This window comes from Perna viridis, chromosome 4 (genome assembly GCF_037379345.1).
Source record: "Perna viridis isolate PV_CMFRI_1.1 ecotype Kerala chromosome 4, ASM3737934v1, whole genome shotgun sequence".
Taxonomy (NCBI): Eukaryota; Metazoa; Mollusca; class Bivalvia; order Mytilida; family Mytilidae; genus Perna; species Perna viridis.
Window position 1 is genome coordinate 46,628,900 of NC_142448.1, and position 14,827 is coordinate 46,643,726.

At 35.6% G+C, this 14,827-nt stretch overlaps 1 protein-coding gene across 1 annotated transcript in view; it reads right to left on the reverse strand.

Moving 5' to 3' along the window:
• Positions 1-749: 749 nt before the first annotated feature.
• The window catches only part of LOC148620298 (uncharacterized), a 46,071-nt gene continuing 31,993 nt past the window's right edge, over positions 750-14,827 (reverse strand). Inside the window, exons 2-3 of the mRNA XM_088581054.1 lie at positions 12,999-13,133; positions 750-1,969 (exon numbers count right to left, since the gene is read on the reverse strand). Coding sequence (XP_088437180.1) covers positions 1,872-1,969; positions 12,999-13,133 — 233 coding nt within the window. The 3' untranslated portion in view covers positions 750-1,871. The remainder of the gene's footprint in view (positions 1,970-12,998; positions 13,134-14,827) is intronic.

The window sequence follows — 14,827 nt, forward strand, 5'->3', positions numbered from 1 at the left end:
AAATAGCAAGAAAATTAATTCTAGTTCGCACTGCATAATACATTCAATAACATGACTATATAAATTTCAGACTTCAAATTTTACTTTGAACGGTGGAGATTTATTCTAAAGTATGTTTAGTTTTTTGTTTATAAAGTTATATGGAAGTTGTAAAACATTTTTTCCTACGTTTGACTAGGGCATGTGTGTTGTGTATATATAAAGATGCATATAGCAATGTTTCAGAACAAAATTTACTGTATTTTTAAAACTGAATGAAAAAAATTCATTAAGGAATGTCTAGATATTCACTTTAGCTGAACCTTAAGAAGAAATCTTTGTGTACGTATTTTTAATATAAAATGATAAAGTTCTTTTTTCACATCTTATTTTCATTTGACAATACTTCACATCTTAAAAGATTCATTTAAATATTATATAAGTGGAAACATTTTTTTTTACAATATTTTTGTTATAATATAAGTTATAACGTTCACGGAATTTTTGTACATGTTAAAAAATTATAACATTACAACGTGTACGCAACATATAAATATCGTTTGTGGTGGCTTTTTTGCAACTGGATTTCACAACGGGAAAATATTTAGTGAATATAAAGTTACTTACTTAATATCTTTTTTTTTAAAATCTGACTGGAAATAGTACATTTTATATTTGAATCCGAATACGTATGATTCCACCAAAAAACCTTTACAAATATAAAAAAAGCGCTGCGCTTGGTATAAGTAAGAACAAATATAAAACAAAAAAAACATAAATAGCTGTATTCAATTATAACAAAAACACAGTTAGTCATTCTCATCAACAGATTAAGTAATAAGTAACGCCAATGTCATAACGTTAGCTAGACATTTCTTCATTAGTGAATAATGAATCATAAGCTGTAAATATAAATTCGATACGTGGTGTATTGACTTTGTTCCCTCGGGATAGTGAATACCTTATTATTATGAATATCTTTGTTGCTTTTAGTTACGAAACGGAGTAAAGAATCGAACGACTTTCCAAAGAAAAAAACCCAAATAATTCAAGCCTTCAAAAATGGCTGTATTGAATTTATTCATGCGAAATACTGCCTGTACAAATAATATTTTTAATAGCAAATTTCGTTATACTGTGATAAATTTTATTGAAATTTTAATAGTTAACAAGTGATGATTCGAAATAATAACTAAACTTTATATACTGTAGGTAAACGTTTGAAGGTAATAAATTGTCAAATGTTTCTCGGCGGGTGTTTCTAGAAAAGCAGAGGACGCTTACCTTACCGGTGCACCTGGTCCATGCTTTTTTTTGGTGGAGTCCGAGTTGCTCATTTACTTTTGTTACTTTGTATGTATGATTTTAGTTACTTTGTGTTCTTTGTTGTGTATGTCTGTTTTCCATGTCTGGTCTTTGTCCCTGGATTACATTCTTTTGATTACTGCTATAACATTGGTTCCCTTGATTACTCTTTCTGTTCTTTACAAGAACGTATTGTTAGAAACATTTGTATCTTGACATTGACAATGTTTATCTACATGTATTAAATTAAAATTAATCGCGAGTAAACGATGCACATGTATTACTTAACTGAGATTACGAACCGGTTTTGTGTTCAACTTTTCCTAGCATAATAATACAATCTATTTTACGTATACGGTAGTTGAGACCTCATATATCTTTATCCACCTTAAAAGTATGCACGATTATTGAAGTCCCTTTCAAACATTATTTTTAACCATAGTCAAATAAAAAGTTTATATGAAATGGCATATATTCATTTAAACTTACTGCTGTCAACACACAAAATATATATCCAACATTAGTGTATACATGGTTGAAGAGTATCAAATATCAAATTTGATGAAATGAGTTGTCCATAAAACTGTTCATAAAAAGCTTTCTTCTTCTTCCTCAACCTCTGATTCTGTACTTTCATCCGTCGAACTTACCCATTCGTCTGTGTCAAGGTCTTTGTCATCGTCTTCTGCAATAAACAAAGGACAGCTACCAAAAAAGTTCAAAGGGGTAAATCGTTCAGATAATTGTGAGGTACCCCCATGTCTTATCAAATATGGTAAATGCAGAATAATTCCTGATGTTTTTATTAATGCGAATATTGCCATCGATTTAATTAAAATGTCTACCCGAGTTTCCTTGATTTCTCTTGCTTCGACAAAGGGTGTTACGAATTGTTTGGGACATCGAAAAGTGTAGTTCTACAACGATTTCAAAGATCTCCTTATGCGGGGATATTGACTCTATGTGACAATTTTACAACTAGGATAGTTTTTAAAAATATAGCCCTTTAGACACTGTTGTCGTTAAATTAAAGCGGTTTAAAGATACGTGTATACACAATGTTTAAATTAGGTGTGTTTCGATTTTACGTTTAGCAGACAATACCCAACATGGCAAAGGTTTCAATATCGAGAGCTTATTTCTTTGTCTCATCTGATACACATCAAAATCTAAGAAGCATGAAAACACGTTCACGTTTTAAGCGATATGAATGATCTTTGATAGAAGTATTAAATACCCAAGCTGACGCTCCCACACACTAAATTATACAACCAATCAAAACCCGTGTCTTAGTAAAGTAGTTTGGTACACGACTTTTTACTCGTGATTAGATCCCCGTTAAAGATGAAAGTAATGTGTATTGCATCTAAATATCGATTGACTGACCAGACTTTGACGTTCAATATTAATACTGGATAAATATCCACTGCAAACGCGGACAATTTTTGATTTTTTTCATTCAAAGGTCGAATCGCCGAAACTAAATGTTGCATTTGTTACCGGTAACACAAATCGCGAACATATATTTCTGAATTTTCAGTATTATACATCCAATTTCACCTCAATCTTTATCTACGCCTGTAAAGATCTACAGAAACCCATCAGCGTTAAGGTCAATGGTAATCATCAGTTCAGAAAATATCAATCACTTATTACACTCTTCTCTAAAGGGTATAATACAAAGGGGTTAAATAGATATATAAGGACAAAGACCAGATATGGAAAAGAGACGCACACAACAAGGAGCACAAAATAACTAAAATAATACGTACAAAGCAACATAAGTAAATGAGCAACTCGGACTCCACTAAAAAACTGGAAGGATGGATCAGATGCATCAGTAAGGTAAGCGTCTTCTGCTGTTCGAAAAACACCAGCCGAGTTGCTCATAAAAGGAAGTCAATTCCAGGGTAGACGAAAGAGGAAACGAAAAATATGACATGTTGAACAAATCGGTTCTCATGGTGCAGATGGATACACCGTATCGATCATGACGACGACCATGATACTTCTGTATTTATGACTTCAACCTTGTAGTAACATAACCCTATTCCAGAAGCCTAAGTGTAAGAATTCTAGCGCGATACAAAAACTTACGACAAGCTCTGGCATAACGTATGAGTTGTGATACGCAAGTACTGATGGGATGTTACCACAGATGGAAAGAAAGTTGACAATACGGAATGAAAGGTCATCGCGTTTGCCATATATTTTGGTAAATAGTTTTCCTATACCAATGATTGCTAAGTGTATGTCAAGATATGAGGCTGACTTCATAGTGTCTGTAGTATACTTTATCTCAACTTAAATGTGTAGATACAATGTACAAAACTGTATAAAAATGCAGCATATTGAAAACATCTCCGATATATTTGGAATATGATTTTGAATCGTTTTTAAGTATGATGAATCTCTATCAAGTACAAAATATCTGTAGCAAGGTGTACCGTCTTTTTTGGAGTAACAATGATGTTTTATGTTATAAGATCAGATAAAATATGTTTACCCTTGTAGTGTGTAATAAGAACTGAAAACGTGTATGTACCTTGGTAGTGTGTAATGAGAACGGATAAAGTATTTGTACCTTGGTAGTTTGTAATAGGAACGGTAAAGAATAGTACCTTGATAGTGTGTCATAAACTAGTATCTTGGTATTGTGTAATAGGAATTGTTAAGTATGTATTTCTTGATAGTGTATATCAGGAATGAGTAAAGTAAACTGACTTGGTAGTGTGTAATAGGAATTAGTAAAGTAAACTAACTTGGTAGTGTGTATACCTTGATAATGTGTATAGAAATATCTTGGTAGTGTGTAATTGAAATTTGTAAAGTATAGTATCTTGATATAGTGTAATGAGAATGAGTTAAGTATAGCACCTAGGTAGTGTGTCATAGGAATTGGTTCAGTATATGTACCTTTGTAGTATGTAAGAGGAATGAGAACAGTAAAGCACCTTGGTAATGTAAAATAGGAACGGATTAGGTTTATGTTCCTTTTAAGTGTGTTACAGGAATTAGTAAAGTTTATGTGCCTTAGTATTGTGCAAAAGGAATGGATCAAACATATGTACCTTGATTGTGTGTAATTTGAACGGAGAAAGTACGTGTACCGTGGAAGTGTAATAAAAACAGAAAATGTGCGATGCCTCTTGTATGCAAACAGCTAACCCAAGAAGTGTGTGAAATAAGCTTTATTTCGTATAATTACATTTTTGTATGAAATTTAACTATGGAGTGCACTAAAAACAAAAACAATAACCAGCATACTCCTCGTCTAGTATGTGAAATATACCACTAATTTTTTTTTTCAAACAAAGTACAAAATGTACTCAAAATATGAAATCTACTCTAAGTTTAGTGACTGATAGACTGTGACTATCTCTGCGAAAGTAATGTCAAGATAACATATACTAGCACTGACTAGATTGTGGTAGCAAAAACCTTGAAATTTTTTTTCTGACAGATGTATTAATCAAGGATTTCAGTAAGCTATTTGATAAAGTCAGTCACAATTGACTCACTCTCAAACTTAAAAACTATGGTATACAAGGCAAAACTAATAAATGGATACATAGCTTCCTATCTAATCGTACTCAAGCAGTTGTCCTTGTTGAAGGTGTAACATCTGGCTATGTTGATGTTCAGTCAGGGGTATCCCAAGCTTCCGTACTGGGGCACAGTCTGTTTTTTATTTTATATTAATGATATGCCAGTAGGCCAAAATTCCACAATACGTTCATTCGCTGATGACACCATAGCCTATTTAGCAGTTAAATCTAACGGCGACTGCAAATCACTACAAACCGACTTAGATAAATTAGGAGAATGGGAGTAAAGATGGCACATAGCATTCCACCCCGACAAATGTAATGTTCTTTCAATATCCAGTAACAAAAAATCTATCAAATATAACTACACATTACCTAGACATACATTAGAACATGTCGATAAAACAAAATACCTTGGCTTTACGATCCAATCTGACCTTAATGGCACAGTCACGTGAACAATATATGCAACAAAGCCACCAATACATTAAAGCTTCCTTCAAAGAAATCTAAACATCAGTTCCACCAAGGCAAATGATAAAAATCGCTAGTCAGGTCATTACTGCAATATGCCTGCTCTATTTGGATCCATACACTATAGATGACATAAACAACATAGAAATAACATGCAGTTAGGTATGTGAGAAACAGGTACCACAATACATCTAGTATCTCCATCATGATAAGACATTTAAATCGGAGAAGCCTAACTCATAGGAGATAAAGAAGAAGATTAATATTGTTATAGAAAGTCAATTATTCCCAGGTTGCCGTTACTAAAACAGACCGGTTAGTTCCACCTCTCAGACAGTCCCGAAACATACACTCATTATCCTTCCAAATTTCTCCGTGTCGGTTAGAAGTCAGACAACAATTTTCCTTCCAAGAACCATCAAATTATCAGTATACCAGTAAACATTGTTATGTGTGACTCAGTCGAGTCATTCAAAAAAGCCATTTCAACTTACACCTACAGTCATTAAACATCCACCTATGTATATAGTTTTAAACTAACTCCTATTATTAATGTTTAAATTCACTCCTATTATTAATGTTTAAATTCACTAGATTAATTTAGTTTCGAAATTTCGTAAATAGCATGCGCAGAAAAAATTAACAGTATTTTCAGTGTCGAATTTGGTCAGGATATTATAAAAGTAGAAAATCACAAGTTCGTTCAGTGGACTAATGAATGTCGTAGGTATTACTCCTTGCATGGCACGGACACCAACTTTCGTGATTAGATTATCATCACTTTCATTACAAGACCCATCGGCCAACTGATTCCAGAACGTCCCTTGTCACTAACAAGTACCACATCTTCTTCGGAAACGTTTCGTTGGAATGAATATTCCACTCCCGACGGTTTTGCAAAGTGTTCAAATATTCGACTCGCCAAACGTTTTAAGAAAACAGAAGCTAAGTGCTGTATATTGAGTCCAAGATGCGTCTTGTCACATCAATTATCCTTTCCCACACTCCTCCGATATGTGAGGAGTGTGTAGAATTAAAGATCCGTTCTGTGTGAGAAAGTTTCGGACTGGAGGTCTTCAATGTTGATGAAATTCCGTTAGAGTTCATTAGCTGCTCCAACAAAATTGGTGCCGTTATCGGAGCGGGAGGTTTTAACGTTTCTTCTGATTGCAGAATCAGTCCGATCGACCTCTAGTTCGACGTGTCCCAAAAAAATGAGGAAGGTGGCTCACACGTGGCTCACACGACATCACTCTTTCTTCGGGCAAGTCCGACATTTTCTGAGAGTCAAGACATCACCTAGTTTCCTGCATGTCATGCACTTATGCAGAATCGATGATATAAGTCTCTTCCCTCCAACTATCCATATCCTGCTGAGCGCGCACGACCTTCTGTCACATGACTCCTTGGTGCTTTACTTCGTCATGATATTTTTGGACGATAAGAGTGGCAAGATTGTGTCTGACAGGAAGAATTATTGGATTTTTTGAAGATTAGAATCGTCTCTGATTATCTAACATTGGTATCGCTTTCGATCCTTGCTCACTCAGACTTCTTTGTCTAGTTAAGGATCTTCAAGATCGTAAGAATTACAATATTGTACTCAGTATAGTGTTTCCGGCGAAGATGGATCTGCTGGCCATGAACTGTCCTGCCTGTTTGAAGCCGAAATCCCTCCTCAGCCGGATTCATTCCGCTTCGAACGTAGAATCACCGAGATAGATTAATGTAACTCCTAATGCATGCAACTCAATTCGTAACGTTAACGAAAAAACGTTTCTTGTCGTTGTTTATGTAACCTAATACAATGCGACTGTAACTGATGAATTTCAAATCATCAAACTTTAATTGAAGATGATCAATCGCAATTTATGCCACTTCTACTGCCAGAACCGCGGCACAAAGTTCAAGCCCGCTCACTGGGGCTACCTTTGCTTTGCCCAACACAAATCCTGTAGACATTGAAGTATCCTTGTTTGTTACTCTGAGATGACAAACTGCAGCAGTCGTAAGTTCTGACGCAACACAGTAGATCAGAAGTCCCTTTTGTTTGGAACGACAACTCGTGGAATGCGTACTTTTTCTAACCCGGGTAGTTTTCCAGCTATTCATTCCACTACTAGACAAAATAAAGACAGACATGACCATCCACAGTTTTTTTTCACACAAAATGTCTCAATCAACGCATTATATGTCCATAAGAAATACGTTTTGTCTATCGCAACGTTAAAAATATTGCATCGATCATTTGTCGTCTATCTAAACAAAGTAAAATGTTTATGTAGACATTTTTTGGCTACGTCAACACTTTTTAGGCTGAGTTAGTAAAAAAATATCGATGTCAACGCTTTTTTGGGTTGAGATTGGAAAAAATGTTGTCCACTGCAACGCACAAAAACGTTGTATTAGACATTTTGTGTCCTACTACTCAACACTAAATTTGCTTTGATGTCTTAAGACAATGCATTTTTGTGTTGATTTGGGCGAAATAGTGTTTTTAATGAACATTTTAAGTGTTGATATGGACAGAATATGACTTAGTAAAACAAAATTAACGTTTGAGTAGACATATTCTTTTTCTCTTGTTGTTTGTTTGTTTGTTGGGGTTTAACGTCCGAGCAGCAATATTTCAGCTATATTCAGACGATGAACATGAAATGGATGATAAAATGAACATGGAATGAAAAAAAAAAAAAGGATGGGACACAAGGACAGTAGGGTCGACAAATTTTGATTGCCACTGGAAAAAGGGGGGATGGGTAAGGTCGGGCAATTTAGCCTCCTGTGGCGGAGCGCAAAGGTTCCTACTCCTATCGAATACCACAGCAGGGTTCTTTAACGTGCGAGGAACGTGGCATCTTTCCCAACACGGTGCACCACTATGGTTTGCGGTCAGGTTTTCCGTATTATAGCCTGACAACCCCAGCATGTAACACGCCAGGGGTACCCCATTCCACCACCTGGGGCACACATCCCAGTTGCTCTGTGGGCAGAGCGCCTAGCCCCCGGCTAGGTTTCTGAGCACTATTTAGTCGCCTTATACGACAAGCTTAGCGCTGCTGCACGCCTATTCGTTTAACACCCGGACCTGCACGGGGCTTTTTCTCAGTTATATTTTGACTGTGCATGGTCACTACAGTCATTACTTAAGACAGCAGTGCTCGTCAATCACTTGACCGGTTAATGGTTAATCCCAATCTGTTGTTGAAGACACAACTTTCTTTTCACTTTTGATTGTAATGGGTGAGAAGAATCCGAGCGAATTGTAAAGACTATTGACCACTGATGGCTTATCTGTGGTTGAGATGCTGAACTTAAATGAGTCTGTTCGTAGATCCCACAGTATGCCCAAGCTACGTTGTGAAGGAACGTCTTTCTCAAAATCTAAACCAACGATGCCCTTAGCTAGATCCTCGCAACCGAACGCTTCCATCACGGTTTGCTGTTTGCAGCAAACTTGTTGAGTATTATATATTCGTAACACAGCATGGAGTGCTGTGTCTTACTTAATAAGTCTATTGCTATTCTATTCGAGTCTTCAGCTGATGTGCATGGTTTCAAACCATAGTCAACGTTAAAGCCGTTGACAATACAGTCATTGACCTCAGGTCTGTGTTTTTTCTCGATTAATTTACCAATTTTTTTTGCAGTCCGTATATAATAATTGACATTGAGGGGCTGTTTCCGAATACATGATCACGCATCTGGTGTGTAATTAATGGACTTTCAAGTTTGTTGTCCTTGTGCCACAGAAATTTTAAATAGTCTCGTTGATCCTTCTGAACTAGAAAGGAATGGAACATATGTCCGATATCTCCTACGACACCTGCGACACCTATCACCTCCTTGCGGAAGCAAATGAGAATTCCGAGAAGATTAGGTCCTTGCTTGAGTTGATCGTTTAGACATATGCCTTCGAACTTGGCTGACGAATAAATTGCCCCGCGAATTCTGTCTAGTTTCCACGGATGGTATACCCCGATGACAGAAACGATGCAGGTTCAATGTGTTTATTGTCGATGATCGTCTGCATAAATGCTAGAAAATGTTCCTTTTTTGACAGTTTTTTTTGTGTAGAGAAGCGTCAAGTGATTTAGTTCGTCGAAGGGTAAAACTTTCCAGTGCAAAAGGGTGAAAGCGATATCCACTTTCCTTCAGAACTAAGACGGAATTCATTGTCCGTAACTGATTCGTCGATGCCTTCAACAGTCAATCCTTCGGCTAAGCGACCGTATTTCACAGTTTCCCTGAACATGAATGCATTGCGTATTCAACGGATTCCGACTGTATACCTAAATCGTCATAACGTTCACTTTCTCCTAGAGTTTTGTTACTTTCATCGTTGAACATTGCATATCTTTCAATCAAACGATGTCGTTTGCCCGCAACAAATATACGAACGGGCAAGATCCTAGCGCAGGATTTTCCTTTAAATTCGCCGCAAATTTCAGTACAGTTTGTGTTCATTGTAGTTTCCTCAGACGGTGACTCCTCATCATGATTTTGTACGAAGTTTGAACCTCGGGAGTCGTTACTACTATCAACATGTAGTGCTGTGTAGTGGCGTTCACCCTTACAAATGTCACATTTGATTTTCATTCTACAAAGACTGGCAAAGAGAGCTGAAGTATTGGAACAGGTAGACAAACATTGTTACTTTTGATAAGTGCTTTCCAATCGTCCATATATTTTGCACGGAACGCTTTGCATTCGTTGATTGTGTGTTTAAGGTTTTTGTGAAATAAATATGGATTCTTATTTTTAACCGGAGTGCCTGACTGAACATAACGATCTGGGTGATCACCAAAGCATTGTTGTCGACAGTTTTTGAAGCATAAGATTATTTTTAATCATAAAGTTAGACATGTCCGTTGAACGGATATTCATAAGACTGAATATCTGGTGTTTTTTTAACATGATCATAAATAAATGTTGTTTGAAATTGTTTTATCACTTTACTAGGTGCTGCAAGTGTAGATGGAATTAAGGGACTAGTCTTTTAGATTTGTGGTATAAACGGTGGAGCTAACACAGACAAAGGCTGAGGAGGAGGTGAATCAAATTTCATTAGTCCTTCGAGATAATGAACTGTTCTATAAAAGGGTGATAACTCCTCTTTGGGAGGATGTACAGTTTCGCTGAAAAGTTCGTTTTCTACTTTTTTCAAGACAAGAAGCTTCTGTTTCAGCCCCGTGCAGGTCCGGGTGTCAAACGAATAGGCCTGCAGCAGCGCTAAGCTTGTTGTATAAGGCGACTAAATAGTGCTCAGAAACCTAGCCGGGGGCTAGGCGCTCTGCCCACAGAGCAACTGGGATGTGTGCCCCAGGTGGTGGAATGGGGTACCCCTGGCATGTTATATGCTGGGGTTGTCAGGCTATAATACGGAATACCTGACCGCAAACCATAGTGGTGCACCGTGTTGGGAAAGATGCCACGTTCCTCGCACGTTAAAGAACCCTGCTGTGGTATTCGATAGGAGTAGGAACCACCGCTCCGCCACAGGAGGCTAAATTGCCCGACCTTACCCATCCCTCCCTATTTCTAGTGGCAATCAAAATTTGTCCACACTACTGTCTTTGTGTCCCATCCCATTTTTCATTTCATCATCATTTTATGTTCATTTTATCATTTATTTCATGTTCATCGTCTGAATATAGCTAAAATATTGCTGCTCGGACGTTAAACCCCAACAAACAAACGAACAGCAGCTTCTGTATTTTTCAGTTGTTCAAGCCTTTGTTATTGTAAAGTTTTGTCAAGTTATTCCTTTTTGAGTTTTTTTTTTTTTTTTTGCTTTCTATGTATTGTTGTGTCACTCTTTCTGACATTGTCTGAGCACCTTTTGCAGCTGCAAGACTACTGACTCTAAATTTCCATTAATACTATTAAATCTTTTGAACATTCGGGAGGACCTTTGAGATCTTACTTCAAAGGATTCCTTAACTGAATGGATTTGATCAAATAATTGATTGCAAATTTTCTTGATCTTTGACCTTTTAGGCCAGTATGTTTCAACTTCTTGTATATCATCTGCTGAAGTTGATCGTATAAAAAGTTCGAACATTCATTGGCTATGGAATCATATCGGACAAATGCAGCCTGTAAACTGGTCACTGTAAACGGCACTGTCCAAAGCTTCAGGTGATTTTGAAAACGGTTCATAACTGTCAATACCATCGTTCAACATTGTCGTTGTTGCAGAAAGTTTTTCAACAAGTTGGCTCTCAGACTGGCTTGAAAATCGTCTCCCTGTTCTGTCTGTGTAATGATTCAACGTTCTTTATCTTCGGTACAGTTGGTAGTCATTGCGATGACTAACAAAGTGTGACGATTTGCTGTATAAACATTTCACTCTTTATACTCTTTATTCACATTTTAACCCAAGAAATGTGTGAAATATGCTTTATTTCGTATACTCAAATGTATGTGTGATGCAATGTTTGTGCGCTGATAGAGCAAAAAGAAAGATTTGTGGTGACTAAACTTGACAGGAAATACGACCGACATGGTAATAATAAAATCGGAATGTACCACAGTTCCGTGTGAAATTTAACTATGGGGCGAAAAAAAAATAAATAGCAGAGTGTATCTTGGTAGTGCATCATATGAATTTATATCTAGGTAGTGTTTAATAAAATTTAGTCAAGTAAATGTACCTAAAATTTATGTACCGTGGTATTGTGTTCTAAGAATGAATCAAATACATGTACCATGGAAGTGTGTAATTTGAACGAAGAAAGTATATGTACCTTGTAAGTGTGTAAGAAGAACAAATAAACCTAACGTACCTTGGTAGTACCTCGGAGATGTGTAATAGGAAAAGGTAAATTGTAGCACCTTGGTAGTGTGAAATAGGAATGGGTGTGGTATATGTTCTTTTGAGTGTGTTGTGCAATAAGAATGGATCACATTTATTTACCTTGGAAGTGTGTAATTTGAACGGAGAAAGTATAGGTACCGTGGAAGTGTTTAATAAGAACGGATAGAGCTTATATACCTTGGAAGTGTATCATATGAATTAATATCTTGGTAGTGTGTAATAGGAATTGATTAAGTATATGTACCTTGGTTGTGTGTCAGAAGAATTAGCATCTTGTTAGTGTATAAAAGGATTTATTTAAGTAAATGAATATTGGTAGTGCTTAAAAGTAATGAGTAAAGTACAGTACCTCGGAAGTTTGTAATAGGAATAGGTAAATTAGTTTTGTTGGTAGTGTAAAAAATGAATTGGTTTAGTAAATGTACATTGGTACAGCGTAATAGGTATGGGTAAAGTATAGTATCTGGTAGTGTGAAATAGAAATGAGTAAAGTAAAGTACCTTTGTAGTATGAAATAGGAAGGAGTAAAGTATTTGAACCTTGGTAGTGTGTGATAAAAAAACGGATAAAGTGTATGTATCTTGGTGGTGGGTAATTGGAACGAGGTAAGTAAAAAGCTTGGTAGTGTGTAATAGGAATACGTAAAGTATACGTATTTTGGAACTGTATAATAAGAACGGGTGACGTGTATGTACCTTGGTAATGTGTAGTAGAAATAAGTAAAATATAATACCTTGGTAGTATGTAATAAGAATGGTTAAGTGTATGTACCTTGATAATGTGTAATCAAAATGCGTAAAGTCTATGTTCCTTGGTAGGATGTAATAGGAACCATAATCCCTAAGATCGATGCTTAAGCATATCAAACTTACGTTCTTCGTCAGATGATACTGAGTATGACGAAATACTGTCGTTGTCTTCTTTTGGATCACTTTTACTTTCATCTGTGATTTTTTGTGTTTGAGCCAATTGGTTGTATCCACGTTTTGATCGTTTTTGATTCAATCCTATAAAACAAAACAAAAAACAAATAATCATATATATTGCAACAAATAAAGAACGAAATCAGATTAGACATATAGCAAACTTAACATAATATATGTACTCATTTCCTTGCCAGAAAATACGTTATTCAAACTTTGAATAATTTATAGAAAAGAAACTTCAAAACTTTAGAACTGGTATTGTTAGTAATAAAATGCGACATTTGGCACCACGCCGTTCTGCAATATGCTTACATGTGTCTCATCAAAACTTAATTTCCCCTATCGTATACTAGTATCAGATCTCGAGAAAAGAACAGGGAATGGGAATAAAAAATTATTACACAATATTAATTGATTTAAGCAACAACCTGTCAAGATAACAAGAAACCTTGACGGCACTAAATGAAAGTTATGGAGCTTCCTGCTGAAGTTTGTTGATATCATAATATAAATACCAAGTTTTTTACTGATTATGCTTTTAATTTCATCATATACGTTTGAACATATGATATGATAATCCGTAACCACGTGCGATGGATGTCATATTTCCTTCCTATCCAGATAAAGCCAATCCTATGGGCGATAATAAACTGTAACTGTCATATTCAGAGTTAACCGTGTATGGTATCAGTAATAAATAAAATAAACTGAACACTAAGTACTTTAATGTCTACACACTGTCATTAACTGTTAAATTCGATATAGTAAAAATGGTCAATCTTGCACTTCAATGTGGCTTGTCAGTTTTTTCCTTAAGACATATTAATGACAAATAAGATTTTTTAAATTCAATACAATTCCGAAATATCTTATAAACCACCCACAGTATAGAGTTTCAATACAAACTGTAATATTGTTCATCGTTTAAATTAGTTGATCCATGGACAGACCTATCAGAACTCCAATACTTCTTCACTGTTTTTTCTGTTTTCCTTTTTTCATTTTCAATCGTTCATTAAACAAAATTATTAATTTAAAGATATGGCCAGCTGGGATGTTTCATTGAACTTATCAGACATGATATAAACACATTTAATATCTATTTGATTATATACTACAGTTACTTCTGTACGAATTTTGTCTACTCATGCATATTGGAATGTCGTCGAACCGGTTCCTTGAAGACAGATATGTTTTGATCTCATATGTACTTAAAAAAATACTAAAAGTTGTTAATATTATTTATGTATTTTTTCTATGTTAAATTGATTTTTGTAAAAACACATTGGCTTTAATTTTGGCACCGTAAACGTTTTTTTTTTTAATTTACAATATTTGTTCTATATATAATGCACGTGGGATCGAGAGGTTGCAGCACATGCCTGATGTTGCAACTCCTCGAACTTCCCAAGATATTCCATAAAATCATGTTAACTATCAAATAAAATTAGTACTGATGATGAACCAACACTCTGTTCAAATAATACCAGATCCTCAAAACTGTTTTCAAGTGTACATAATGTTCCTTTCCTATTACAGCTCCACAATTTATTGTTTATAATTCATATTTGAGTCTCTGAAAGAATTTAAACCTTTTCACATGTAAGTCAACATGAATATCATAACTAGAACTTATGTAATATACTTGTATTGTGTAGGAGCGTAATTAAGGGAACCAAGGTTCTAGAGGTAACCAGGGACAAAGACCTGACATGGAAAACAGACATGCAACAACAAAGAACATAAAATAATACATACTTAGTAATAAAAGCAAA